Source organism: Eschrichtius robustus, chromosome 2, assembly GCF_028021215.1.
Source record: "Eschrichtius robustus isolate mEscRob2 chromosome 2, mEscRob2.pri, whole genome shotgun sequence".
NCBI classification, from domain to species: domain Eukaryota; kingdom Metazoa; phylum Chordata; class Mammalia; order Artiodactyla; family Eschrichtiidae; genus Eschrichtius; species Eschrichtius robustus.
In genome coordinates, this window is record NC_090825.1 from 177,906,769 (window position 1) to 177,933,733 (window position 26,965).

The window sequence follows — 26,965 nt, forward strand, 5'->3', positions numbered from 1 at the left end:
CTCTCTGCCTCTGACCCTCCCGCCTCCCTCTTATAAGGACCCTGGGATGACACTAGGGCCCCCAGGGAATCCAGGGTCACCCCCATCTCAGGGGCCTCAACTTAATCCCACCTGCAAAGTCCCCTCTGCCCCGTGAGCTGACACATCCACAAGTCCTGGGACCGGGATGTGGATGGCTTCGGGGTCTGTTGTTCCGAATCACAGCTCCCCAAACTTTAAAATGGTCCTGGAAACCTCTGCGGTGCATTTGCAAAATCAAGGGGTTAAGGAAACAGCGGCTTCTTTAGAAGGTATTTACAAGTGATGGGGAGTCCCCCCAAGTCACTCTGTCCGTCCGATGGAGACGGCACGCCCTCTAGGGGCAGGAAGGTCTGGAGCACAGGCCCCAACCCGCCTGGCAAGACCATCCTGTCAGCCCCACGACCCCTGAGAGTAAGTAACCCCTTCCCATTCCTCACATATATGAGATTTTTGGGGTAAACTCATGTGTCAAGGTCACAGGATAGTTAGGACGGGGCTGAGACAGAAAACACCCCTCTGTCTGTTCCCACTCGGTTCAAAGTTTTCTGGAACCTTCTTTATGTAGCAAAGAGGCAACAGTTAAAATGTTTGCTGAGTGCCAAAAGCAACGTGAGACAAAGCAGAAACGGGAGAGGGAGTGGGCGCCTTCTCAACCTGCTTTCCAGACAGTGGCCCTCATCAGCCCCGCCCTGCACCCCGGGAAATTCTAATCCCACTGACATTCTGTGCATCTGTTTATCTACTTGGGACACTCTGGGGGGCCACAAACTGTTGTGACATCTAAGATTTCTTTGCCACTTGGGGACATGTCCCAATGCCAGGCCCTCCCACCAGGAAGACAGAAATGACAACCAGCAGGCGCAGGTAAGGAGACACATGATTTACTCTGATGGTCCTGTGGGAACATCCACGGGCACGGGAGGGTGGGCAGGGGAGCGCCCCCCTCCAGCCCCGCCACCTTTCCAACCTGGCTGGTGACCTGAGTGGCACAGTGGTTATGGCGTTTGGTCGTGGTTCTGCATTTAAGAGGAGCTACACGCGACCGGGCGGTTTCCTGCAGTCTTTCCAGGACTCCGGGAGTGGGATCCCGGCAACTTCGGGAAGGACAGAGGCCCAGGTCGCGTTAATTGCACTTGTTGGGTGTTGGTGTCGGGTGGCGGCCCCGTCTCCCCGCGAGCGTCCCAGACACCCAGAGGTACTCAGAGCTGGTGTGGTCCAGGCGGGCAGGACCGCCACGGCGAAAGGCCACGGAGGATGCTGTGCGTGGGTGGGGCGCGAGCGGGCGGGGCCCCCAAGCTTCTGCGGGGAGACAGTGCTGGGATTTGGTCCCGGAGCCACGGAGGGCCACGCTGACAAAGGGTTTCGATATGAAGCTGGCAGGCGTGTGAAGCAAGGCCAAGTCCGGCTAAACATTCGGTGAAACTCAAAGGTCCCAAACCGGGGGAGAGGCGTTCCCTGGCAGAATCGTACTGCTACTCACGACGAAAAGGGGACATTTTTCTAGAGGGGAGGGGGATCACTCCTTGTAGGTAAAAAACTTTTTTCTTTCGGTAACATCTCATGGTGGTCGTAAATGTAACTAGACGAATTCAATCTTTTATGCGACATGAAGGGGCCCCAGGACACCTGGGATGTGGGTGTGGGCTCGGGAAGCCGGCACAGGAGCCTAAGGGTCCCGGAGGAACCGCGGGACGGAAGTGGCCGGGGGGAAGGACGCGGGGAGGACGGAAGCCGAGCGCTCGTACCACTCGGAACCAGGCCTGGGCCGCAGTGGGGGGCACTGCGGGGTCTCAGCCTCGCTGACGGGGGCCTGGCCACCCACGGCCGAGCAGGCGGGCTGGTGCAAGAGACGGACCTGAGTGGGGCCAGCCTCCGGGCAGGTGCAAGCGGTTTGCAAACGAAGTGGGTTTTCCCGGTTGCTCATAACACATGGAATCACAGAGTTCAGGTTCTATCTATCTCCCCTGTGCTGGCCGAGGAGACTGGGGCTCAGGGAGGTTCAGACCCACGGGTGCTGCCACCTTGGGATCGGAGAGAGGACGGCAGCCCAGACAGCACAGAATTTGCTGGGCTAGAAAACACCGGTCCCTGTTCTGGAGACGTGGCCCTCAAGTAGGACTGTCCCCCGGATGTGGACTCGGTGACAACGGGGCCGAGGGGCTCTCAGTGGCACATCCGTGCGGTCATTTCTTTCTGTTAAGAACAAGCAGGACATCAGGAAATCACACAGGAAATCGGGGGACGCAGTCTCATGGGGGCCCTCAGGCCTCACTTAAAGCAAATCTTACGAAATACAGAGCAGACGGCAGCGCGTCTCAGGCTGGGGCGCAGACTCTTTCTGTGAAGGGTCCCACAGTCCCTGTGTCCAGAAAGAGCTAACTCTAAGCATCAGTGCGGGACAAATGACCGTGCGATTAGGGCACTGAGTTAAACAAAAGTGAGCTGATCACAAAACTGCACACGATGATTTTTAGTATTTGGTGAGATTCACATAAAAGGAACTGTGCTAAAGCGGCATTCACCTCCACAAGGGTGCACAACCCCACTTCTAATTCCAGAACATTCCACTACCCCAGAGGAAAACCCCAACCCCACTAAGCATGCACACTGTAACTTTAACTCTGGAAAAATGTTTACTGATAGGCAGAGCCTGCAAGGGAATATACAAAAATGAGAAAGTTCTGTGAAGGTGTTTTCAGAGATTTTTTAAAGTTGTAAAAGAATAGGGGCTGGGGCTTCCCTGGTGGCGCAGTGGCTAAGAACCCACCTGCCAATGCAGGGGACACGGGTTCGAGCCCTGGGCCGGGAAGATCCCACATGCCGCGGAGCAACTAAGCCCGTGCGCCACAACTACCGAGCCCGCATGTCGTAACTACTGAAGCCCGCGTGCCTAGAGCCTGTGCTCCGCAACAAGAGAAGCCACCGCAATGAGAAGCCCGTGCACCGCAACGAAGAGTAGTCCCCGCTCGCTGCAACTAGAGAAAGCCCTCACGCAGCAACGAAGACCCAACACAGCCAAAAATAAATAAATTAATTAAAAAATAAAAGAAATAAATAAAGTGGGTTAGTGGTTGCAGGGGCTGGGGAGGAGGATGGGGGTGACTGCTGATGGGGACGGGGCTTCTTTTGGGGTGGTGGAAGGAAGGTTCTGGAACTGGATAGAGGTGGTGGTTGCCCAACCCTGTGAATGTGCTAAACACCACTGAATCGTTGACTTCAATGATGGCTAATTTTACGTTATGCAAATTTTACCTCAATTAAAACGAAAAAAATCCTTGTTCTCCGCAGGCAGAGGACGGGGGTGGGTGGAGGAGGTGTAGGTGGGGACAGGCACCCAGAGGCCCATCTGTTTCTCCCACAGGGAAGCGGGGGCAGCTGCAGGCAGGAGCCCCTCTGGGCTGCGCGACGGGGTGACCCGCCCACCCGCGCCCCGATGGGCGTGCAGCCCCAGGATAGGGGGCACTCGCCTCCCCACGACGCCCCGACCCGCTCACCAGCGGCTCCAGCTCCTTGGTGTCGATGAGGCCAAACTCCGTGACGAAGTAGTAGAAGTGCTTATAGCAGGTGTTGACGTGTGCCTCGGAGCCCAGCTGCGCGATGCGGTCGAAGTGGTGGATGTAGACGTGCACGAACACGCGGAAGAGCCGCGACAGGATCTTCTTCACCACCTGCAGGAAGTTCTTGGGGAACGGCGTGCCTGCAGAGGCGGCAGGGGCAGCTCAGCTAGGACACGCCCCCAGCTGCAGGCGCGAACCCCTCTCTGCAGGACCCCAGGCCTGGGAAGCCCACTTCTCGGCTCCCTAACAGTGCCTGGGGGCGGGGCGGGGCGGGGCGCCGGCAGATAGAGCGCCAGGACTGCAGCCCCCTTGCGGCCCGGCGCCCGCTGGACGTGTCCCGCACCCCTCGCCCCGCCCCACCCCGGTCTGGCCAGCTGTGGACACGCCATCCCGCTTCCGGTGGCTCACAGGCTTCTGTGTGTGTCTGTCTCCAGTTACGTTTATTTTTCGTAATAGAACTGGAGAACCCATAAAAACCTATGTTTTGGCCTTTGACATTTTTCACTTAATACACTTCTCGCTCTCCAGCGTATGTGTCATGACATCACTTAAATTTGAATGTACATATCCTAACTTAATTGCATGCATACACTATATTGCACTTTCTTGTCCAATTACTGAATTTAATACGTTTTATTTCTATTTTTTCAAGTGTATTTATTATTTATTTATTTTGGCCATGCTGGGTCTTTGCTGTGGCACACTGGCTGTAGAGCGCTTGGGCTCAGTAGTCGCAGCACGTGGGCTTAGCTGTGGCACGTGGGATCTTAGTTCCCTGACCAGGGATCGAACCCGGGCCCCCTGCACTGGGAGCGTGGCGTCTCAGCCACTGTGCCACCAGGAAGCCCCTCTGTTTTCTAAATCGCGGTGACACACACGTACTGTGGGACTGGCGGACCCAGCCCTCCTCCGGCATTAGTCTGCGCCCCCCACGTGCTCGCCCGCTCCCACCTCGTGTCCTCTTCGTCCCACAGGGCAGAGGCCACGCATTCGCTCCACCTAACCGGTACTACCAGGGGGCTGCCCAGGACCAGGGTGGACCGGCCCCAGTCCTTCAAGAGAGGGGCTCCCGAGCTGGCAGCCCAGCGGGAGGAGCACAAAGGTGCCACCAAGCGCAAGGAAAGCCACGGTGCACCAGGCACGTGCTTCCGGAAGATGGAGAGGTCAGCTGCTGGACGGTGCTGTGCTTCACAGCCCTGTGGTCAGCGAGCAAAGGCCCCGAAGACGTGCGGGCAAGTGCCGGAGATCCGTGCGCAGGGTGGCGTCACGGGATGGCGTCTGCAGTGAGACGGGGAACAGCCCGGCCCAAGTGGGAGGTGGAAGACGAGCCCACGCGGCGGCTCACACCAGGGAAAGGTCCCAGGCCTGTGGAGGCACGAGGCAAACGGGAAAGACGCTCCCATGAACGTGCGCCTTCCCAGCTCCCGTCCTGCTCCCTCCTGCGTGTCCTGGTGGGTGTGACAGCTGATGGGACTGGTATTCCATCAACCGGAAGCGCCTGTGAACGTCTGTTACAGGTGGACAGGGTCCAGCGGCTCCAGGGATCTACCTCTGCGGAAGGTTCGTTCAGCATCAACGAGGCCTTTGGGTTCTCTCCCTCCATCCGACTGGAGAAAAAAGGCTAAACAAAAGTAATGCTCGGGGGCTTCCCTGGTGGCGCAGTGGTTGAGAATCCGCCTGCCAATGCAGGGGACACGGGTTCGAGCCCTGGTCTGGGAAGATCCCACATGCCGCGAGCAACTGCGCCCGTGAGCCACAACTACTGAGCCTGCGCGTCCAGAGCCTGTGCTCTGCAGCAAGAGAGGCCACGATAGTGAGAGGCCCGCGCACCGCGATGAAGAGTGGCCCCCGCTCGCTGCAACTAGAGAAAGCCTGCATGCAGCAACGAAGACCCAACACAACCAAAAATAAATAAATAAATAAACAAATTAAAAAAAAAAAAAAAAAAGTAATGCTCGGGGCTTCCCTCGTGGCGCAGTGGTTAAGAATCTGCCTGTCAATGCAGGGGACATGGGTTCGAGCCCTGGTCTGGGAAGATCCCACATGCCATGGAGCAACTAAGCCCGTGAGCCACAACTACTGAGCCTGCGCTCCGCAACAGGAGAGGCCGTGACAGTGAGAGGCCCGTGCACCGCGATTAAGAGCGGCGCCTGCTTGCTGCAACTGGAGAAAGCCCTCGCACAGAAACGAAGACCCAACACAGCCAAAAATAAATAAATAAATAAATAAATAAATTAATTAATTAATTAATTTATTTATTTATTAAAAAAAAATGCTCCACCCTCGAGAGACGACCACATTCACGGGGCATCTCAGGAGCACACGCCGTCTTGAAGACCTGTGAAAGCCACTTGGTGGGACAGCGGTCTCCAGGGCATGGGGATCCCCATAAGGGAAGTCCCCTAACAGTGTCAGGAAGTCAGAGGGAGTGCAGAGCCCATGGCAAGCAGAGGAAGGTGAGCACAGGGTGTGGCTGGCACCAGCCACACGGGGTCCTGGGCCCAACGAGGCTAAGGCCCTGCCCTGCCCCCTCTCCTGGGAGAGGGATGCCAGGAGTCACCAAGGTCAACCTGGGCCATCCTGGGTGGAGGGGGAGTGGCAGCTCCGTAGAAGGGCCTAGAAACAGAAGATTCTGGGACTGCATTGCCCACACCTGCCACGATGCCCTCACACGGGGGTCACAAATCCAGCCCACCGCCCACTTCTGTAAATAAAGTTTTATTGGAACGCAGGCCCACTCCTTATGCACCCTTGTCTGTTTATATATCGTCCATGACAGCTTTCAGGCTACACAGCAGATCCGCGTAGCTGAGACAGACCATCTCGAGGGAAAAACCGGAAAGATTTACTGCCTGACCCTTTACGGGAAAAGTCTGTGAAAGAACTTTTCTTTTACGGGAAAGATCCTGGGTCTAAGCTCAAGAGCGTGGGCAGGTGGCTTTGGGGCCTAAGTGGATGCTCAGGTGTGAGTGGAACCAGCACGGGAGGTAGGATGAACTTTGGAGCTGCCCTTTCTTTGCCCGGCCACAAATTTCACCTTGAGGAGCGCGGCAGGCTCTGAGCAGCACCACAGACGAGCAAAGGGAAGCATTCCAGTCTGCGTGCCTGGCTGGGGGGTCGAACCAAGGCGAGGGGTGAAGCTGGCCCCAGGGTCCGTGGACAGGGCTGGAAGGTGTGGCCTGGGCCAGGTGGCCCGAGGAAGGTGGCAGCAGCCACAGAACCCACTGCGGCCGTGTGGCAGAGGTCTCTGACCCCTGCTGGGCAGCTGAGTGATGTCTGCCAAGTTCATTTCTCTCGCCCTTCTAGTGCTTTCCTCTTTGGTAGGATTACTAGAACTTGCTTCCGTGGGCGAGGCACTGACTAGAGGCCCTCAGGGTCTGAGTTCTAGGATGTGGACCGCTCAGGAGCTGGGGAGGCTTCAGGGGGTCCCAGCAAGGCAGGGACTCAGGATGACAGGGAGCATGTGTAGACCTGGACCGGCAACCTGATGGGGGACTGCCCAGGAATCTCTATTTTGAGAAAGTGATGATTCCCGGATGGCCTTTTCCCAGATGAGTCCCTGAAAACCCCGCCAGAGTCAGCCTGGTTCACTGTACCGACGGCGGGCGAGAAACTTAACGAGGCACAGAGCACGCCAGCGGCCAAGAGCTGGGCCCGAGGCCTGCACACTGGCCGGTTTGCCAGGAAGCCGTGTCGCCCCGGGTGAACATTGAGAACGACATCTACCATCGCCCGCAGCTGCCAGGACAAGTTACCACCTGCTCAGTGGCTCAGAACAACTCATACGGGTTCTCTCACAGCTCCTGAGGCCAGAGTCCACATGGCGCCCTGGGCCGAAGTGCAGGTGTGGGCAGGGATGGGTCCTCCGGGGGCTCCAGGGAGAACCTGTTCCTGCCTTTTCTGGGCTCACAATCCCTTCCTCCTCCCGTTGCTTCACTGTCTTCTGCTCTCCTGGGTGTCTAGTCTCCCTCCGTCTCCCTCTTGTTAGGACCCTTGTGATGACATTTAGGGCTCACCCAGATAATCCAGAATAATCTCTCCATCTCAAGATCCTTAACTTGAAGCAAAACGTAGTCCCTCCACACATGGGAGCATCACTCAGCCATGAAAAGGAGGAAAGCCCTGACACTCGCTACCATGTGGATGGACCCTGAGAACACGATGCTCAGTGAGAGAAGCCAGACACAGAAGGACCCACAGGGGTGATTCCACTGATGGGAAACGTCCAAAACAGGCAAATCCAGAGACAGAGTGGGTTCCTGGTTGTCAGGGGCTGGGGAGGGGGTGGGGAGTGACTGCTGACGGGGACGGGGTTCTTTTAGGGTGATGGGTTTATTTATTTTTATTATTATTTTTAAAATTTTTGGCCACACTATGCAGCATGTGGGAGCTTAGTTCCCCGACCAGGGATCGAACCCGCACCCCCTGCATTGCAAGGCGGAGTCTTAACCGCTGGACCACCAGGGGAGTCCCAGGGCGATGGGTTTAGATAGAGCTGATAGCTGCACGACGCTGTAACTGTCCTAAAATGACATCAAACGGTGCACTTTAAGTGGGTGGGTTTTACGGTGTGTGGATTCCATCCTGATAAAGCTGTTATGAAAAGAACATGAAAGCGCAGAGACTCACCGACATTGGTGGGGAAGACGTCCTCGTTGTTGATCTGCACCTCGATCCAGTCCATGAGCAGGTCCATGTACCGGGGGGCCGACAGCGCCGTGGGCCGCCGGAACCTGTGCTCGTCCTGCCAGCGGTACTCGTACTTGGGGCCGCCTGACATGACGGGGCAGGAGCGCTCGGTGCAGCCGTCGCTGATGGTGCCGTAGATGAGGTTGACGCGGTTGAAGAAGTCCACCACGTGCACGGCCACCCAGTCGTTGAGCTCCTCGCCGGCGGGCAGCTGCACGGCCAGCTTCAGGTCTAGCCCCGCATTCAGCGACGCCTGCGCCTTCTTGTGCAGCTCGAAGCGCTGGGTGCCCGGCTCGAACTTGCGCTTGGGCCGGAAGGTCTTGTCCTTGTTGAAGACCTGCTTCAGGAAGGGGTTGGACATCTCCGCCGCGCACTCAGGACGCCCCCTGCGAGGCCTCCACGGGGAGGGCCGGGCGGGACGCTCACGATGGGAAGGTCACCGGGCCCCTGGGTCTCCCCCAGACCTGGAACACACAAAGAGGAAGCACCGTCACCCTTCTCAGAACCCTGTTCTGGAAGCACCGGCGGGCAGACTGGGGACACTCCCGGGACTTGTGGTTTTGAGTTTCACCAAAAGGGCGCACAGCACTGCCCCAGGCACATCCCCCTGCCTCAGAGCAGAAGACACTGAGCCGGGCCCTGCAGCATCCTCTCTGTGCCCAGAGGCTTTCGGTAAAGCGGAGAGAGCCGCTAGCTCCCACACGCTGGCTGAGGGCGGCCCCCGCAGTTGAGGTGGTCTCTTCGTCTCCACGAAGAGACGTCCACAGCCCTGGGACTTGCGAATGGACCTTATTTGGAAGAAGACACTTTGCAGTCTTTGCAGATGTGATTGGGTTAAGGATCCTGGGATGCCCTCTTCCGGGATTATCCCCGTGGGCCCTAAATCCAATGATGAGTGTCCCTATAAGGGAAGACAGACACCCAGGGAAAGGCCATGTGATAATGGACGCAGAGACGGGGTGATGCATCTACAGGCCAGGGGACACCAAGGACTGCCAGCACCATTAGAGTCGGGAGAGAGGCCTGGGACAGATGCCCCCTCAGAGCCCCAGGCCGAACCGGCCCTGCCCACACCCATCTGGGGCTTCTGGCCTCCGGGACTGGGAGGGGGTACATTCCTGCTGCCTCTCTGATCTTCCCTGTGTCTTGTGTCCCAATCTCGTCACTGGATTGGGGGCCGCCGTGACCCATCGCGACCTCATCTCTCCATCGTGACATCTGCACAGACTCCATTTCCAAGGGGTGGATATGAATTTGGGGGGACACTATCCACCCCAGTGCACTAAGTAAAGATGCCTCTACGAGTCGTCTGGTCTCATGACTGACGCCGCCCATTTTGGGGCACGAGGCCCCGATATAGGGGCTGCAGCTGCCGTGGCCCTGCCGTGATGCCCGGTCCCCCTCCGGCTCCTCCCGAGCCTTTGCTCTGCACCGTCTCCTCTGTTACAAACCCCACCTCAGAGGGCACGAAAGGATGAAATCGAGCACAAGGAGCCCAGGTCGGGCTCACGCTCGGGACTGGTCACGCGCCGTCCCCGCCCCCATTGCTGCTACGATGACAGCGCTGGCCCGCCGCCCCGGCTCTCCATCTCCGGCCCGGGGATGCGCTTTCCCGGGCGTGCGGACGTGGCCGGCACGGGGGTGTCTCGGGCGCTCACCCAGGAGCAGCCGCAGAAGGGGAAGTCGGCCTAGAGGGAAAGCGGAAGCAGAGCCTCTGCACCGCCCAGGCTGGGCTCCACCGCACGCACCCGTGCACCCCCATATGATGCACACCCCACTTATCTGTAACGTTTTAGTAAATCCCTCAGGAGTTGGTTTCTGGGCCCTGGGACCATCAGCCTTGTCCGGTGGCCCGCCCTCCAGACTAGCACACTGTGTGGCAAACTGCCACAAACTGAGGGGCTTCGAACAGCCCTCCTTCATTATCAGAAAGTTCTGGATGTCCCACATCTGAGCCGGGCCTGATATGTCTTTGAGCAGGGACCCTGTCACCCCCCCAGGCCCAGGGCTGCCCTGCAGAGAGGACGTCAACGTCACCAGGACGGCCTCAGTGACAGAGAAGCCGTTCCAGGTGGGCAGGCCCGAGGCCGGCAGGTCTGGTCACCCCGGCCTTGGAGGACCCGTGTCCGCGGGTCCAGGCGGAGCGACCGGGAGGGGTAGGACCTCAGCAGACGGTTAGTAAGAGCTGAGGCACGACCCACCACGTACTGTAGGCCAGCGTCTCCTGCAGGCTCAGCCCTTCCACAGCTCGGAGGTCTGGAAACCCCCGCAGGCCTAGGGCTCCTGGCCTGGCCTTCAGCAGCTGCCTCTAGAATGTGAGCCTCTGGGTTAATTCCGGAGGCTGGATAGATGATGTCTAGGGCTCAAACCAGCGTTCTAGCCAGGGCGGTCCTGCCCCCAGGGCAGCAGAGCCAGGAGCGATGCAGACTCTAAGTTATGAGAATTTACAAAGCAAAACGTTGCTCTGGCCTAAAGGGAGATGGCGCTCAAGCTGAGCCTTGAGAGCAGATCCTTCTGGAGCCCAGGGGTGGGGAGGGTGGGGCCCGATGGAAGGGGGGCAGAGGAGACCCCAGCGTCTCTCCCCTTAGGGCGGGAGTGACCATGACCCTACCTCCTCCTGTGTCCTCAGCGTGTCCACAGGGCCTGCTCACAGAGGGCTCAAAAAGTATCCAATGTGAAAGCATGGAGGAGGCCTCCCTGCCCTGGTTAGGGGAGAGGGCGTGGTCAGCAGGATAAGGGCCCCAGGGACACCCCCGTCCTGGTCCTGGGCCCCGAGGACGTGTCACCTCAAATGGCAGAGGGGACTTTGCAGACAGAATTAAGTTGAGGCCCCTGAGACGGGGATGACCCTGGATTCCCCGGGGGGCCCAGCGTCATCCCAGGGTCCTTATAAGAGGGAGGCGGGAGGGTCAGAGGCAGAGAGAGATGGGAGACGCTGCACTGCTGGCTGTGAGGATGCAGGAGGGGCCGTGAGCCAGGGATGCGGCGCCTCTAGAAGCTGGAAAAGGCGGGAACCGCTGCTCCCCTGGAGCCTCTGGAAGGACCAGCCCTGCCCTTGCCTGGATTTATCCCCGTGAGGCCCGAGTCAGACTCCTGACCTCCAGAACCGTGAGATAATAAATCTGTGTGGTTTTGGGCTACAAAGTCTGTGGTGACTTATTACAGCAGTCTTAGGAAACTCAGACAGAGGCTACGCAGATAATCCTAATGAGCGCTGGGCAAAATAACTTGCAGTTGATGTAACTGGGTCACTCAGGCCCTGGTAACACGTGGGCCTGGGATCTTCTGTTCTCCCCGCTGGCAGGCGAAGCCCGCTCATACTTCTGGGCCCCGCTGGACACTACGGGTGTGGGAAGGTCAACTCAAGGCAGCATGAACTGTGCAAAACACAGGAGCTGAGCATCCGGGGATGGAGCCAGATGGACAGGAGGAGCTCCAGTGAAGAGCGGAGGGACCCACCTCCCCCCACGAGGACGGCCGTAAGCAAAAAGGACAATCAACAGGGCTGGTGAGGACGTGGAGCAGTCGGAACCCTCCTGCACTGCTGGTGGGAACGTAAAACGGGGCCACCGCTGTTGAAAACAGCCTGGCAGTTACCAAAACACAGTTAAATCTCACCCAGCGATTCTCTCCTGGGTGCCCACCCAAGAGAAGTGACAACACATGTCCACACAAAAACCTGTGCATGTGCCCAGCAGCATGGTTCACACAACAGCCAAAAGGTAGAGACACCCAAATGCCCAGCAACGGGTGCACTGATCCACACACGGGAACATCACTCAGTCGTGAAAAGGGGTGAATCCCTGACACTCGCCACCACGTGCATGGACCCTGAGGACACGATGCTCAGTGAGAGAAGCCAGACACAGAAGGACACACAGTGTGTGATTCCATTGATGGGAAACGTCCAGAACAGGCAGATCCGCAGACACAGAGAGTGGGTTCCTGGTTGTCAGGGGCTGGGGGAGGGGATGGGGAGTGACTGCTGTTGACGATGGGGCTTCTTCTGAGGTGACTGAATGTTCTGGAACTAGACAGAGACGGTGGCTGCAAACGTTGTGAATGTACTGAAAACGCTGGAATGCACACGGGAGACAGGCGGAAAGTCCGGTATGTGAGTGACAGTCAGTAAAGTTGCCATTTTTAAAGCAGGGCGCGGGGGACAAGCCGAGCAAGTGCAGGCTGAGCCGCTACCCCGGGCACCGCTACCCCGGGCACCGTAAAGAACTAAAGCAGTTTCCCTCTCAGCTCAAACTGAGGTCAGCACTACCTGTAAAATCTGTTTACCGTGAAAGGTAACAACACAAGCACGGAAAACTACACGGGATAAAAGGTGCAGTCACTGATGTGTCACAGAGTGAACACTCGCTGCGTAAGGAGCCCCCTGGCGATGCAGCTAGAGGCCACCTGTGCTCTGGAGCAAGGAGGCCCCGTGCCTCGTCCACAGACCAGAAGTGCCTTCACTTCCTTCCCCAAAGCCATCATCACTTCCTGCCACCCTGGTTAACACCCAGCGAGGCATTCACAGTAACCCTCAGAACAAAAGAGAACCCCCACTTTAAAGACTGAGGCCCAGACCTAGCACTGCTGCTATCAGGGCCGGCCCGGGTGCTGTGGGGGGTGGGGACAGCATCCCTGCCCCCACCCCCTCAATGCCAGGAGCTCCGTCCAGTCCTGAAGACCACAGATGTCCCCAGACATGGCCCAGTGTCCCCTGGGGGCAGGACCACCCTAGGTGAGAACCACTGGGTTAGAAGATGGTGACTCAGCCCCACTAGTTAATGATTAGTAAATCAGTGCTAAGCCACGCAGCTGGCAGCAGGGGGGAGTCGACTCCGCACCCTGGACCGTGGGGGTGAAGCCATGGCTCCTTCTGCCCAGCCACCCGCCTCCACAGCCCCACCCCTCCGCTATTCGAGCTTCTGCCCGTCTCATCCCAAACCCAGGGCCAAGTGCCCTCTGGGCCGGGGCTGCTCCCGCACCAGGCGCCTCTGCAATGCCTGCAGGCCGGCTGGGTGCTTCCGGCTCCGACTCTCCCTGGTTTTGGGGGTGCAGGCACAGCCCCAGGTGCCCAGGGCCTGGAGGGCAGGAAGGTGGTGCCTCCGAGAAGGGAATGCATTTGAGTACAGGGTTCAGCCACAAACGCCCCACCTGCCTGCTTCTCTCCCGACGTGGAGGACCTCAGACCCCGCAGGAGGCACTGATTAAAAGAGGCCACCTGCCCCGACCCTCTGTTGCAGAGACTGACCGTGTCCCCTGCGCCGGGCAGCCGGGACCCCTCTACGCGAGGGCATGGGCGCTGGACGCGTCGCGTGGGGACCCTGCGGCCCCACCTGTGACTGCAAATTTCCCAGGGGGCCGTGAACCTGCCCAGGTGATTAATGTGCAAACCAGCCACTCTCAGGCCACTTGGCTGCAGGTCAAGGGACAGTGACCCTGTGCGGACCCACTAGCGACTCAAGCCATCCTGCCCCGTGCCCACCACCTGCCAGCGGCACGGACCGATTTCAGCCTCCAAACACCCTTCGGCCCGGGCTGAGCGCAGCCCCACTTTGGTCACGAGAAGACGGAGCGGGGTGCTCCGTGTCGTCCAGCCGGGGTGGGGTGGCGGGGCAGGGGGGGAGAGCTGGGCCAGACCGGCCGCTGAGCCCTGGCAGCTGCTTCTGTGCACCCACCCGCCCAGGTTCCTTATCCACCCTGCAGCCGGCCTTCTAACCCTCACGGAAACCACAGCGTCAAGAAAAACGCAGCCCGCTAGTGTCCCACTGCTGCCTTCTATTAATTCTGGGGCCTCTCTGCGGACGGGTTTGGGAGTCTAACTCCCCACGATGTCACCTGGGGACGCGTGACCTGTCAGACAGGTGCGTCTGAGGGGTGGAGAGGAGGGCCTCAGGGAGGGGGCGGGGGTGACCCCGCGGCTCTATCCACAGCCCGTCATGCCGTGGGCTGACCCATGCCAGGACAGTTCTGGAAGACAGGGCGGGGCAGCGGAAGGGGCTTGGAAGGTTCCTGCCTGCCCTTCTGTCTCCTCAGAAAGTGGGAGGGTTTTTTTCTAAGTGGAAGCAATGGTTTTCTGAAAAACTTCCTGGATGGGCAAAGGTCCCATCAAAAGCAAAGAGCTTTCTAACAGAAACACATGCTCCTGCGGCCGCGGGGTGGCCGGCCACCAGAAGTGCCTTTTCCTCGAGAAGCGTTGCCGCAGGCCAGGGCGCCCGGGAGTTGCTGCCCACCACCGCCCCGCCGTCCCGGGTACCGTCTCTGGGGCTGTTTTGTCTTGGTCCTTCTCAGAACACCTCCAAGGATGGCGGGGCCGGGGGGTAGGCAGGACAGGCTTCTCGGAATTCAGCGCCAAGGGCTCCCCTGGTTCTTCCTGCAGACGAGATGCGTGTGGCACTCAAACTCTGAGAGTGACAAAAGTTAAGATGACAAAGCTCGCCTCCCCAGCACACACGCACCCCCGTTTTCTTCTAAGAACAAAATGAAACAGTTCCTGTAAGCAACTGCCGCACCTTGGCCCGGCGGCCACTTCCTTCCGGTGCTTCCACATCCTGCCCGGCCACCGCCGCCATGGGGACAGGCCCCAAGCTCGGAGGTCCCGCACGTTTTCGGTTGGTGTGTAAGCCCTTGTCCCTGGCCTGGAAGGCTGAGTGTCTGGCTGGAAGATGCTCACGGCCCAGGATCTGTCCTGATAAAGATGGCTGCGCTCCAGAGCTGTCTTCCATCAACTAAATGTTTATATTTAAATACTGCGACTGCAGCCTGGGTGGGGAGGCTGCCCGCCATCTGCGGGACACATACGAAAGCCAGGTGCTTTAGCGGGTTCTGTATATTCCAGCCCTCCTGATAATCCCTTTTTTTTTTTTTTTTTTTAACAAAAGCCAATTGAGATATAATTCACACAGCTATAAACTCCACCCTTTAAAAGCATACAATTCAATGGCTTTTAGAAAAATCATGGAGTATGCAACCATCACCACTATCTAATTCCAGAACATTCTCATCACCCCACAAAGAAACCCCGTGCCCATAAGCAGTCACTTCCTATCCCCCTTTATGGGCTAAATCACATTCCCCCGCCCCAAAAGACATGCTGAAGTCTTAACCCCCCAAACCTGTGAAGGGACCCTGTTTGGAAGTGGGGTCATTGCATATGCAGTTAAGTTAAGATGAGGTCACACTGGAGGACGGTGGGCCCTAGGCCAGTGACTGTTGTCCTTATAAAAAGAGGGAGATCTGGACACAGACACCGGGAGACAGCCATGTGATGGAAGCAGAGATCGGGTGATGCGTCTACAAGCCCTACAAGCCAAGGAATGAGTAGGATGGCCGGCCGCACCAGAAGCCGGGAGAGAGGCAGGAAGGACCCTCCCTGGGGCCTCTGAGAGCCCTGAGCCCACAGCAGAGGAGAGCTGGCCTGGGATCTAAACCCGGCTGTCCCCACGTCCACGGCCTTCACTCCACCCAGACGGAGAGGGGCTGCCGGGTGCACACAGCCCAGCGCCACGATTCTCCTCCGAACCTCCTTCCTCAGTCTCAGTTCCCCATGGGGGCAAACGCGATTTTCTGTTCAACAGAATGGTGTCACAGGGGGTGGGGGGGGACAGAAAGGAGAGAAACGTGGGGGGAGGTCGTGGGCGGTGTGTCTGTGTAGGAGCCACACCTCTTCCTTCTGAGCACCCGGTCCGAGGCTGCAAGAGCCATCACCGCGTGTTTAACTGACCCGAGTCCTGTGTGTCAGAAAGGGTAACGGACAAGAAACCGTGACCCGATCTCCCGTCCACCACGAGCTCCCCTTCGCTGGCTGCCCAAACTTCCTCTCAACATCAGGGTCCTCGGGATCTGGACTGGCCTGTGCGCTGACCCAGTCTGTGGGGAGGGCGTCCACCAAGGACCGCACTCTCTCCAGGCGCCGGCAAGAGCTCCTGCCACGCTCAGCCGCAGCCGTGGGTCTCGAATGAGGCAACCCTGCCCCCAGGGGCCACGGGGACGGGGGACGTCTGTGGTTGTCACGACTGGGGATGCCCCAGGCACCGAGTGGGTGGAGATCAGGGAGGCTGCTCACAACCCACGGCGCCCGGCACGGTCCCCCCAGAGAGTGACCCGGCCCCGGATGTCTTATCTGGGACTCAGGAGCCGCAGGAATGACCATCTCCTTCCCAGAACTCGGTTTCTGAAGTCGGATTCGCCTCTTTTGCTGCAGCAATCTGAACCTCGCAATTCCAGGAAGTCAAGAGCAGAGCTCACCAGCTGGGGCATGTCCAGAAGTTCCCAGGGTAAAAACCCAAGTTCCAAGCCGGCTGCCTGGGGAATTTTTGTTCAACCTCCATTTCGAGAAGCCCTGGAGATGAGAGAGCAGCTCCCGGAATGATGGTTAATGGCTGACTTTTCCATGAACTCTGGCTGGCTTGGGAGTGTCGTCACACGTGAAACAGACTAGCTTAACCTTCTTAGGAATACAAATCATCTAGAGTCCTGGAACTGAAACAGCACTTCCAAGAACCCCCTCAGGGACAAAAATAACCACTTATGCTTTTGCTGAGAGACAGAGGTGATCTTAGAACTCAGCCTGTCACAGCTATTTGGGGCACCTGGTGTGCGAACGCCACGGTCCAGATTTTCAAGATGATAGAGTTACTCTTCTCCTTTAGGGAGGTCCAAATAAAAAGCAAACTATCAAGCCACGAAGAGACACGAGGAACCGTAAACACCCACCACCAAGTGAACGAAGCCCGTCTGACAAGGCGACACTGTGATTCCAACTCTGTGACGCTGCGGAAAGGGCAGAGCAGAAAAGGACCAGTGGTTGTGGAAGGCAGTGGGGGTGGGGGCTAAGGGACACGTGAACGGGGGGCACAGGGGGTTTTTAGGGAAGCGAAACTACTCCGTGTGATAAATGATGGGTACATGTCAGTACACATTGTCCAAACCCAGAGAGCATACAACACCAAGAGTGAACCCAGGGGCCTTCCCTGGTGGCACAGTGGTTAAGAATCCGCCTGCCAATGCGGGGCATACGGGTTCGAGCCCTGGTCTGGGAAGATCCCACATGCCGCGGAGCAACTAAGCCTGTGCGCCACAACTACTGAGCCTGCGCTCTAGAGCCCGCGAGCCACAACTACGGAAGCCTGCGTGCCACAACTATCGAAGCCTGCACGCCTAGAGCCCGTGCTCCACAACAAGAGAAGCCACCGCAATGAGAAGCCCGCGCACCGCAACACAGAGTAGCCCCCGCTCGCCGCAACTAGAGAAAGCCCGCGCGCAGCAACGAAGACCCAACGCAGCCAAAAATTAAAAAAAAAAAAAAAAAAAAGAATAAATGCCATGGAACACATTGAAATATAATGTACACCACGTATGTAATTTTTAACCTTCTGGTAGCCACACTGAAAAGTAAAAAATGAAAAAAGTGACTTAAACATTGATAATATATACTATTTAACCCAAGAGCACCAAAACATCACTTCAACATCTAACAAACATAGAAAATATTAAGGAAATAATCTGCACACACTCCCCGCCCACCCCCACCTTAACACACAGAGTCTTCGGAAACTGGTGCGTATCTTACACGAATGGCGCATCCCATTTTGGACCAGCCACGTTTCAGGTGCTCATTAGCCATGCGGGGCCAGCGGCTGCTGCACTGGACAGCCCGGCTCCGGGGTGGTTTAAAAGGGGAAAACCCACCTGTCAGAGGACAGGAGCAATGGGATGGGTGCTGTCTGAGGTGGGCGCTGGATTCGGACCCCGGGGAGGGGAGAGGCTCTGGATCAGAGAAGGTTGAGGTTTGAGGTGAACAAACAAAGGGCGCCTCCGGAAGGGAGGGGAGAAACAGGGCGCCCCAGGGTGCAGGCAGGGGCGGGGCAGCCAGGACTTCCACTTGCTCCACTCCATAATCAGTACAACAGACACTGACAGGCTACCATGAACTTGGGGTGGGGGGAGGTGGGTGGACGGGTGCTCAGGGCTTTGGGAGGCTGCAGCGCCCTGTCCTGACACTGGCCAGGGCCAGGATTCTTGGCATCACTCCGCGCTGAGTCTGTAAAATGGGCTGATAAAAGCCCCTGAACTTTATGTTGCGGGGAAGGAAGAACAAAGAAGCCGCCGGCGGGGGCCACTTGTAACAGAAGCAAGTCCAAAATCACGAAAGTGCCGACAGGCAGTGGGGGTGAAATATGCAAAGTGCTCGCGCATCACATACCAAAATTTATCCAAGTGTATGCTGTGAATGTGTGCAGTTCATTGCATGTCAGTTGAGCCTCTATAAAAGGTAAAAAAAAAAAAAAAGATGCAAGGAGCAGAAAGCACATATGAGTAAAGACTGGAAGACTCTTACCCCAAAATGAGCAGTGAGTGGCTCTCTGGGTGGAAGCATCACTGGCAATTTATTTTCTGCTTTGTGACTCTCCGTCACAAAGAGAATCACCCCGATCACACACCCCCTTCCCTCCTCAGTGACATTTTGTAAAATACATGGGCCTTTAAAGCAAACGCAAGCCCTACAGCCAGTGCACAGACGTAGCGGTGGAGTCAGCCAGTGGGCAGTGCTGACACGCAAACACCTCCCACTGCTCACGGGTTCTGGGGACCAAGAAGCCTGCTTTCAGAGGGCGGGGTCCCGGTGTGCTGGGAGCCGTTAAAATCCTGTGGACTTTCCATCCACACCAGGAGGTGGGGTCCTGGTTACTGACACGGCCAGGGGGTGACCCCAAAGTGACACATGTAACCCCTAATTCCACCAAGGGCCGCCACCGGCTCCCCTCCCCTCCACTACCGTTCACCCCCTCTGAGGGGCCCGGTCTCCCCGCCGCCCGCGGTCTCCTCTCCTGAGGGGCTCGGTCTCCCCAACGCCCGCGGTCGCCTCTCTGAGCACCCACCTGCCGCCTGCCGCCAGAAGAGTCGGGCCAAGCTCGCCGCTGAACCGCGTCCCCGGGTCGCTGGCCAGCGTAGCCTCGCCGCCAGGCCGGAGAAACTCCGCGCACGACCACCCCACCCCCCGGCCGGATATACTTCCGCTCCGGGCCGAGGCCTCCCCGGCTTCCGGGGAGACCTGCGGGCGGAGCTTGCGCGTAGCGCGGGGCGGGGACTCGAACAGAGGCCAGCCTGGAAGGAGGAGCTTGCGCCGGCCGATGGCGCATGCGTGGAGCGAGGTCGTGGGCGGGGCCAACAGAGAGGTGGAGCCTCCCCGGGAGTGGCGGCTCGTGGGCGGGGCCTGAAAAAGGAACCGGCTCCCTCAGTTGTCCGTTGCGGGGGCGGGGCGTACGCCGGGGGCGGGGTGTGGGTGGGGGGCGCGGCCCGGGCCCGAGAGGGCGTCGTTGGTTGGTGCCCGGCTGGGGGTGTGGCAGGAGATACCGTTGGTTGGTGCGCGGTGGAGGGGCGTGGCGCGGGAGGCGCCGTCGGTTGGCCGGCGGCGGGCGGCGGGCGGCGGGCGGCGGGCGGCGGGCGGCGGGCGGGGGCGGGCCATGGCACTGCTGCTGTGCCTGGCTCTGACAGCGGCGCTGGCCCGTGGCTGCTTGCACTGCCACGGCAACTTCTCGGAGAAGTTCTCCTTCTACCGCCATCACGTGAACCTCAAGTCCTGGTGGGTGGGCGACATCCCCGTGTCGGGCTCGCTGCTCACTGACTGGAGCCAGGACACAATGAAGGAGCTGCACCTGGCCATCCCCGCGGAGATCAGTGAGTGCGGGGCCGCGATCGGGAGCGCCCCCGGCCCAGCCAGGCCCCGGCCCGCTCACACGCCTCCTCCTGCCGTCCCCAGCCCGGGAGAAGCTGAACCAAGTGGCGAACGTCGTGTACCAGAGGATGGATCAACTGTACAAGGGGAAGATGTATTTCCCTGGTAAGGGGGCGACCGCCGTGCACGGGGAACTAAGGCAGAGCCCACCCGCCCCAGGACACCTCAGGTCCGCCCGCCGACTGTGCGTGACCTCCCCCCTCTTGCCTTCCCGCCATCAGGGTATTTTCCCAACGAGCTGCGAGCTATCTTCCGGGAGCAGGTGCACCTCATCCAGAATGCCATCATCGAAAGTGAGCAAATGAGGGCTGGGGGAGAGAGAGAGGGTGCTGCTGCCCAGGGCCTGAGGACCCAGGGCCACGCGAGTATTTCAGTCTCCTTCCAGGCCTGGGGTCCCGGCCAGGTCGTGGTGAGGCTGGAGTAATGTGAATAGGGCGTCTGGCCTGGTGCAGCCAGGTGTCAGAACTCAGAAAGGGCAGAAACGGGGGAGAAGGGCCACACCCTGAGGGGGGCCCTTTTCATCCAGTGGGCACCAACAGGAAGGAGGCCTTGAAGGATAAATCCCACCCGTCCCTGCTACCTCCCCCCAACGGGCCCCTGGAGGCCTCAGAGTCTTGAGGCCGCCCTCCCCCGTGCTTTGCCCCATCCCAGGCTGGGGCCCACCTAAGTGACCAACGGACAGGCCCTGAGCCTTGGGCAGCCTGGGAGGGGGAGAGAGCGGGGGACAGGCCAGGCCTGCTAAGAAGGCGCCGGCTGTGCTCTCGTCCCCCCACAGGCCGCATCGACTGTCAGCGTCACTGTGGTGAGTGAGCCTCTGTCCGGGTTGTGGGGTGTGGCGGCAGTGGCGGCAACTCAGGGCCCCAGAGGCTGAGGGTGAAGGGAGGGTGCGGCCGCCTCTGGTGTGTTACAGGCATCTTCCAGTACGAGACCATCTCCTGCACCAACTGCACGAACTCGCACGTCGTCTGCTTTGGCTACAACTGCGAGTAGGGCTCAGACGCGGGCGGCCCCCTGCCCCTGGGGTCCGAGGCTCTCCCTGGAGGGTCCCCTCATCACCCGGGCAGGGGATGGAAGCCCCCCACCTGGCCCCTGAATGTGGGCCGCGCCCCCTCCACACCCCGTGTCCCCGCAGGTCGTCGGCAGAGTGGGAGACAGCAGTGCAGGGCCTCCTCCAGCACATGTGAGTCAGGGCAGCTGGGCTCGGGGAGGAGAGACCCCCGATCAAGGCCGCTTGGCCCTGACTCCAGTCCTGCTGTCGTTGTAGAAATAACTGGAGCAAGTAAGTAGTTCCCCCTCCCCAAAGGCAGTGTGCGTGTGCGTCCTCGTGGGTGAGTTATGTGCCGGGGCAGCCACAGAAGGCAGCACCTGCCCCTGGTGTGGCGGGCCCAGCCTCTACCACCCAGGGTCTCTGAGCTCGGCTGGCACGAGGAGCACATCCTGGTTAAGGGGTCCCCAGAGTCTGGTCCTACCCCTGCCCCAGGCCAGTGGCAGGCTGTGGTCGGAGCTGGGGAGGGCGCCCCCTGGTGGAGGTGTGCCCCAGTGGAGGTGCCTCAGGGCCACAGGCACAGCCTCAGCCCCAAAGCTCGGAGCTAACTGGGGCCCGTTGTGTCTTTCAGACAGGACACCAACACAAGGTAAGGCCCCCCCCCAGGCCCGTCCTCCTGGAGCAGGCGGGGGTGTGTGGCGTGGGGTTGTCCCAGTCAGTGGGGGAGGGCAGGGGTGTTGGATGGGGTGGGCGCAGCCGGGCAGGGCTCCCTCTCTGCACCTGGGACATGTGGACATCACGTCTGCAACCCCGCCCATGCCATCACTCCATGAATAAACATGAGCTCCTCCTCCTCCTCGCCTGGACACACAGAACCACTCCAGCCTTGTGAGTGACCCAGTGGGGGTAAGCCGCAGGGACATGGGTGAACTCCAGGGGCAGGAGTTGTGCCTAAGCCAGAGATCAGAACCCCATGCCCCCCCCCCACTCATTGCTGCCTTTTCAGCCCTAGTCGTGGGAGTGTAGGGCGTGACCCTTCTGCTGTCCTAGGGATGTGAGAACACGCAAGGCCTCCGAGTTCAGCTTGAGGGTCTGTCTGCAGCCCTGTCACATGCCCAGCTGGGAGGAGGGGCCCAGGTCCCCAGCAAAAACCCACCAGGGAGAGCAAGGTGCGGGAGGGGAGGAAGGACCGGGGGCACCCACGTCTCCTTGCAGCTTGTTATCACCAAGCTTCAGGTGTCTGGAGCCCCCGCACCTGGCCAACCTGACTCTGGAAAACGCCTCCGAGTGCCTGATGCAGCACTGAGGGCGGCCAGGCCCGCCAGACCCACCCCCGCCACGGTCTGACTCCGTGGAGCAGGCCCGCTGCTGCCTGGGTGCCCCACCCCCTTGGAGCCCAGGCTGGGCCGGGCCGGGGCTGGGAGGAGGGGAAGGGAAGTAGATGGGTTTGTATATAGCAGCGGGATCACAGCTGTTTGACGGAATGATTAAATATCCCTGACATTTCTCATCCCGAAGTGGTCCTTGTTGGGGCTCCGGGCTGGGGCCCCAGGCGAGGTGCGACCTTGGCCTACAGGGCAGGGCTGCGGGGCTTCCCGGGTGCAAACGGCAACTAGCCTTCAGGGCAAGTGGTTCTCCTGATGACATGAAAGGAAGCTGGTGAAAGTCAGGGCCAGCATCGGTGCATCCTGGGGCTCCTACCACATCGGCTGCATCTCAGCCGAGGCACGGGAACTGCTGTGCCCACCGCTTGGCTTCTTGGTTTTGAGGAAACACCCCACATGGGTCATGAGGGGACAGACCCAAACTGTGACCCAGGGCTCAACATCCATCCAGCAGACGGGAGGTGCCTCTGTGCCCGCGGATGCCGTGGTGAGCTTGGCAGCTGTCTGGCTCCTGGGCTGGCCCTTCACAGCCTGGTCAGCCGCCGATCCCTTCCCCCAGCTAAGGGGTCCCCTGCCTGGCGTGGCGCCTTCCTTCCAAGGGTTCACTGACAGAACACTGGCCTCTGCCTGCCCAGGAATGTTGCTGAGGTCAGGGCAACTGAGAGCGGGAAACTCCAGAGGGATGCTCCAACGCCCTGGGCCTGTGCGGGGTCCACGAGCTGGAGCAGGGCGGGCCAGGCCAACGACCACCCGGGGGCCATCCGAGGCCTCTCTCCCCGCCCGCTGCCGGAGGGGGCTTCCGTGCGGGGCTCCACACCTGCCCACGTTTTGGATTCAGGCTGGAGTTGATTTGGGCTCTGCTGGCACAGCCCTCTGTCCACATGGCGTCAGTGAAGCCATCTGAAATGCTGAGTATCAAAACAGCAGCAGGGGACTTCCCTGGTGGCGCAGTGGTTAAGAATCCGCCTGCCAATGCAGGGGACACGGGTTCGAGCCCTGGTCCGGGAAGATCCCACATGCCACGGAGCAACTAAGCCCGTGCGCCACAACTACTGAGCTTGCGCCCTAGAGCCCGCGAGCCACAACTACTGAGCCCATGCGCCACAACAACTGACGCGCGCCTAGAGCCCGTGCTCCGCAACAAGAGAAGCCACCACAATGAGAAGCCTGCGCACCGCAACTAGAGAAAACCTGCACCCAGCAACGAAAACCCAACACAGCCAAAAATAAAATATAAAATTAAAAAAAAGAAAAAAAAAAACGAAACAAAAAAACCCCAAAACAGCAACAGGGCCTTCCTTCCAGCATCTGCTCCTGCTGATTCCTGGGGCCCTGGGGTCTGTACACGTGTGTCTGGACTCCTAACCCTGCCCTTTTCTCACTGGGCGCTTCAAAAATTAGAAATGAGGGTGTGTGTGTGTGCATGTGTGTACAAGCGTTTACCTAACTTAAACTTTCCTTATTTATTTCAGTAACGCTTCTGCTCACCCTGCACACCCCTTACGAATGGGGTTCCCTGGTAAGGGAGGGAGACCCCTGGACCCCTCAGAATCCCGTGGGGCGGGGGGGGCCGGTGGCTCCTCGTTACCACCGGAGCCCAGGGGCCTGGATAACGTGAGGACCACGTCCCCTCCCGAGGGGCTGAGGGGTGCATGGCAGGAGGGCAAGGGCTCCCCCGCACATTGCAACCTCCATGAGGGTGCCCTGCAGCCCCCTCGGACCACGAGCATTTCAGGGGCTGTGTGCTGACCCCCATAGTGGGTCAGAATCCCCTGGCTGGGGGGCATACACTGTCATGGGCCAGAGACCCAACAGGTAAACGTCTGTTTTGCAAGTTTATTGGATCATCTTGACACAGAATCATTACAGCAGCGTGATATGTCTCTCCTTTATACGGGAATGTCGATAGCAAATAAATTCTTATGTAACACATCATACATTTCGAGATTCTAGAATCACTGCACAGGATTCTGTAATAGGTTACTCTACATGCTAAAGTGACAGTTTTCATCAAAAGGAAAAGTTAAAACGTCATCGAGGACTATCATTTCTGAGGAAAGTTCAGTCTCACGGGGGTGGGCTGGGGTCCCCCTCCCTGCCCCTGAGGTGCATTTCAGGGGCCCAGCCGCCCCTGGACACACGTGCTTCGCCGTCAGGGCTGCGGAGCCCAGGACTAGGCCCTTCCGCACGTGCAGGCACAGACCTGCAGAGCGTCCAGTGATGAGCGGAGGGGCCAGAATCGCAGCTCTCCACCACTCACCCCAACACCCGACTGGGCACGGAAGCCAGTGAGGTCCGGGATCCCCGCTGGGCACCCCCCACTCGGCGGACACACGAACACGGTGGTGGGATGAACGGGATGTGATGGACGAGAGCCTGCACGACCCTCTCCCACCATGTGTCCTGCGGGGAGGACGTGACCCTTGGCGTCAGGGATGAACAGGAATGTCGCCTGGCTGAGTAGCTGGCCTGTTCTTCACCCCCAGCTGCCAGTGGGCAGGGCATCCGGGGACTCATGGGACTCGGATGGCTTGACAGAAGCGGGACGCGCCACCCCGTCTGGTCCCCACCAGGAACCAGCCTGGATGGCGGTCACCCTCACCCTCGGGCAGCTCCTGTGGCCACGTGCACAGTCCGCTCCGGCTACAGAAGCCCCTGCTGGCCTGGGGAGTGGAAGGGGGCTTCTCGCCAGAGAGAGCGGTGAGGGCAAAGTAAAAAAGATGACAGGATAAATCAACGCAACATAAACCTCGGTGTCTACACAGTGGATGACGGTGGACTGGGTTATCTCCCGGCTGCACCCAGTCCTTGCGACAGAGGAGAAACCCGGCACTTGGCCGCCCTCCCCGCGAGCCCTCCCCATGGCGGGCGGCGCGCTCAGCATTTGGCCAGCGTTTCCTTCATCTCCTCTAGCACGTTGCTCAGCAGTGTTGAATCGCTGCACTTCCCATCCACCGACACCGACTTCTCACCCTGCAACGGGGAAACAACGGCCAGCGCCTTGAGACGCCGCCCTGCGACTCCCGTGTACCTCCAACTTCTGCAAATGCTCTCCTATGCCCGGGTGCTTTCATAATCAAAAGGAGGGGCTCCAGGCAAGACGGAGCAGGTGCACCGCGCCCTGCTGTCTCCCAGGGGCCCAGGATGGACGCTCGGGCAGAGCGCGGCGGAGGCAGCGATGCCAGCCCTGCGGAGGACACACAGCCCCACCCGGCCCGGCCCCACAGGGGCACGCAGGAGGCAGCTGTGCAGAGAGGAAGGCTGTGAAAACCGGAGGGCGTGGGCCCAGGTGTCCTGCAGCTGGAACCTGTGTGTCAACGCCCTCCACAGGGTCTAAGGAAGGCCCAGGGTCTCCTCCTATTCAGAGTGTCCAGGATACAGTCCAAAATCACTCGGCACCGCAAGACCGGGGGAATCTCAGCTCACGTGGAAAAGACAATCAACAAACGCCCACCGAGAAGAGGTGGATGTTGGAATCACCTAACAGGCTTTGAAGCAGCTACTGCGAGAACCTCCCATCACCAACCACGTACATTCCTGAAGCACATAGGAAAACACGACATCTCAGCAAAGTAATGGAAGAGTCAAGATCAACCCAGTGGAACTTCGAGACCTGAATACAACAGCCAAGATGAAAAGCTCACTGGATGGGCTCAACAGCAGAACGGACATGACAGAAGAGTCAATGACCCAGACAAGAGATTAATGAAAATAATCCAAGCTGAACAGATAGCGGAAAGGAGTCGGAGGTGGGGTGGGGTGGGCAGAGTAACAAAAGGTCTGAGATTCACATCACAGGGGTCCCGGAAGGAGGGGACAAAGAATGAAGTGCTGAAGAGGTACTTAAATCATAGCTGAAAACTTCCAAGTTGTGCAAAAGACATAAACGCACAGATTCAGCAAGTTCGGCAGACTCCACACAGTTAACATAAACCCAAGGAAGTCAATGCCCAGACACATCACGAACCGCTGAAAACTGAAGACAGAGAAAAACCTAAAATAGCCAGAGGAAAACAATGCATTCCCTAGTAAAAGGAAAATGTTCCTTGTCAGAAACCACAGACACTAAAAGGAAATGGCCTAGGGCCTTCCCTGGTGGTCCAGTGGCTAAGACTCTGTGCTCCCAATGCGGGGGGCCTGGGTTCGATCCCTGGTCAGGGAACTAGATCCCGCATGCCTCAACCAAAGATCCCTCATGCTGCAACTAAAAAGATCCTGCATGCCGCAACTAAGACCTGGTGCAGCCAAATAAGTAAATATTTTCATTTTTTTTCTTTTTAAAAAGGGGGAAATGGCCTATTTTTGAGGTACTGAGTGAAAAGACCCACAAAGCCAGAATTTCATACCCAGTAAAAATAGCCTTGAGGAATACTGAAATAAAGAATAATCAATCAGATGAAGGAAAACTAAGAGAATACACATCCAATATACCTGATCTAAAAAGAAGTTCTTCAGACAGAGGGAAATGAGCCAGAAGGGTGGAACGTGAGGAATGAAAGCGACAGAAATGGGAGACATGTGGGCGAGCACAAGAGGCTATCTCACCCCCTCCCGCCCCCACCCGCACCCCGAGTTCTCTGAAATCTGTAAAGCT

The 26,965-nt window shown here is 58.7% G+C and overlaps 4 protein-coding genes and 1 pseudogene across 9 annotated transcripts in view; 2 read left to right on the forward strand and 3 right to left on the reverse strand.

Annotated features, from left to right (window-relative positions):
• Nucleotides 1-886: 886 nt before the first annotated feature.
• On the reverse strand, nucleotides 887-19,314 carry MOB3A (MOB kinase activator 3A). Of its 5 annotated transcripts, XM_068537353.1 has the most exons (6): nucleotides 19,145-19,314; nucleotides 18,469-18,528; nucleotides 14,521-14,637; nucleotides 8,208-8,731; nucleotides 3,516-3,718; nucleotides 887-2,214 (listed from the first exon to the last, which is right to left on the reverse strand). In XM_068537353.1, the coding sequence occupies exons 4-6, from the start codon at nucleotides 8,626-8,628 to the stop codon at nucleotides 2,185-2,187; spliced, it is 654 nt and encodes a 217-aa protein (XP_068393454.1). In that variant the 5' UTR covers nucleotides 8,629-8,731; nucleotides 14,521-14,637; nucleotides 18,469-18,528; nucleotides 19,145-19,314; the 3' UTR covers nucleotides 887-2,184. The 5 variants fall into 5 exon arrangements, with proteins under 5 accessions (XP_068393454.1, XP_068393453.1, XP_068393457.1 ...); XM_068537352.1 differs by lacking the exon at nucleotides 18,469-18,528; XM_068537356.1 differs by lacking the exons at nucleotides 18,469-18,528; nucleotides 19,145-19,314 and adding an exon at nucleotides 16,512-16,818.
• Nucleotides 19,315-19,729: 415 nt separating this feature from the next.
• Nucleotides 19,730-22,422, forward strand: IZUMO4 (IZUMO family member 4). Its single transcript, XM_068537374.1, has 8 exons — nucleotides 19,730-19,943; nucleotides 20,026-20,106; nucleotides 20,223-20,294; nucleotides 20,777-20,803; nucleotides 20,912-20,987; nucleotides 21,134-21,181; nucleotides 21,266-21,280; nucleotides 22,202-22,422. The coding sequence occupies exons 1-8, from the start codon at nucleotides 19,730-19,732 to the stop codon at nucleotides 22,290-22,292; spliced, it is 624 nt and encodes a 207-aa protein (XP_068393475.1). The 3' UTR covers nucleotides 22,293-22,422.
• Nucleotides 19,860-26,965, forward strand: part of SPPL2B (signal peptide peptidase like 2B) — a 231,734-nt gene continuing 224,628 nt past the window's right edge. The window contains exon 1 of the mRNA XM_068537367.1: nucleotides 19,860-19,863. Coding sequence (XP_068393468.1) covers nucleotides 19,862-19,863 — 2 coding nt within the window. The 5' untranslated portion in view covers nucleotides 19,860-19,861. The remainder of the gene's footprint in view (nucleotides 19,864-26,965) is intronic.
• On the reverse strand, nucleotides 24,194-25,244 carry LOC137755470 (uncharacterized; annotated as a pseudogene).
• AP3D1 (adaptor related protein complex 3 subunit delta 1) overlaps nucleotides 24,194-26,965 on the reverse strand; it is a 45,814-nt gene continuing 43,042 nt past the window's right edge. For both annotated transcript variants that reach the window (XM_068537359.1, XM_068537357.1), the window contains exon 32: nucleotides 24,194-25,344. In XM_068537359.1, the coding sequence (XP_068393460.1) occupies nucleotides 25,249-25,344 (96 nt within the window). In that variant the 3' untranslated portion in view covers nucleotides 24,194-25,248. The remainder of the gene's footprint in view (nucleotides 25,345-26,965) is intronic.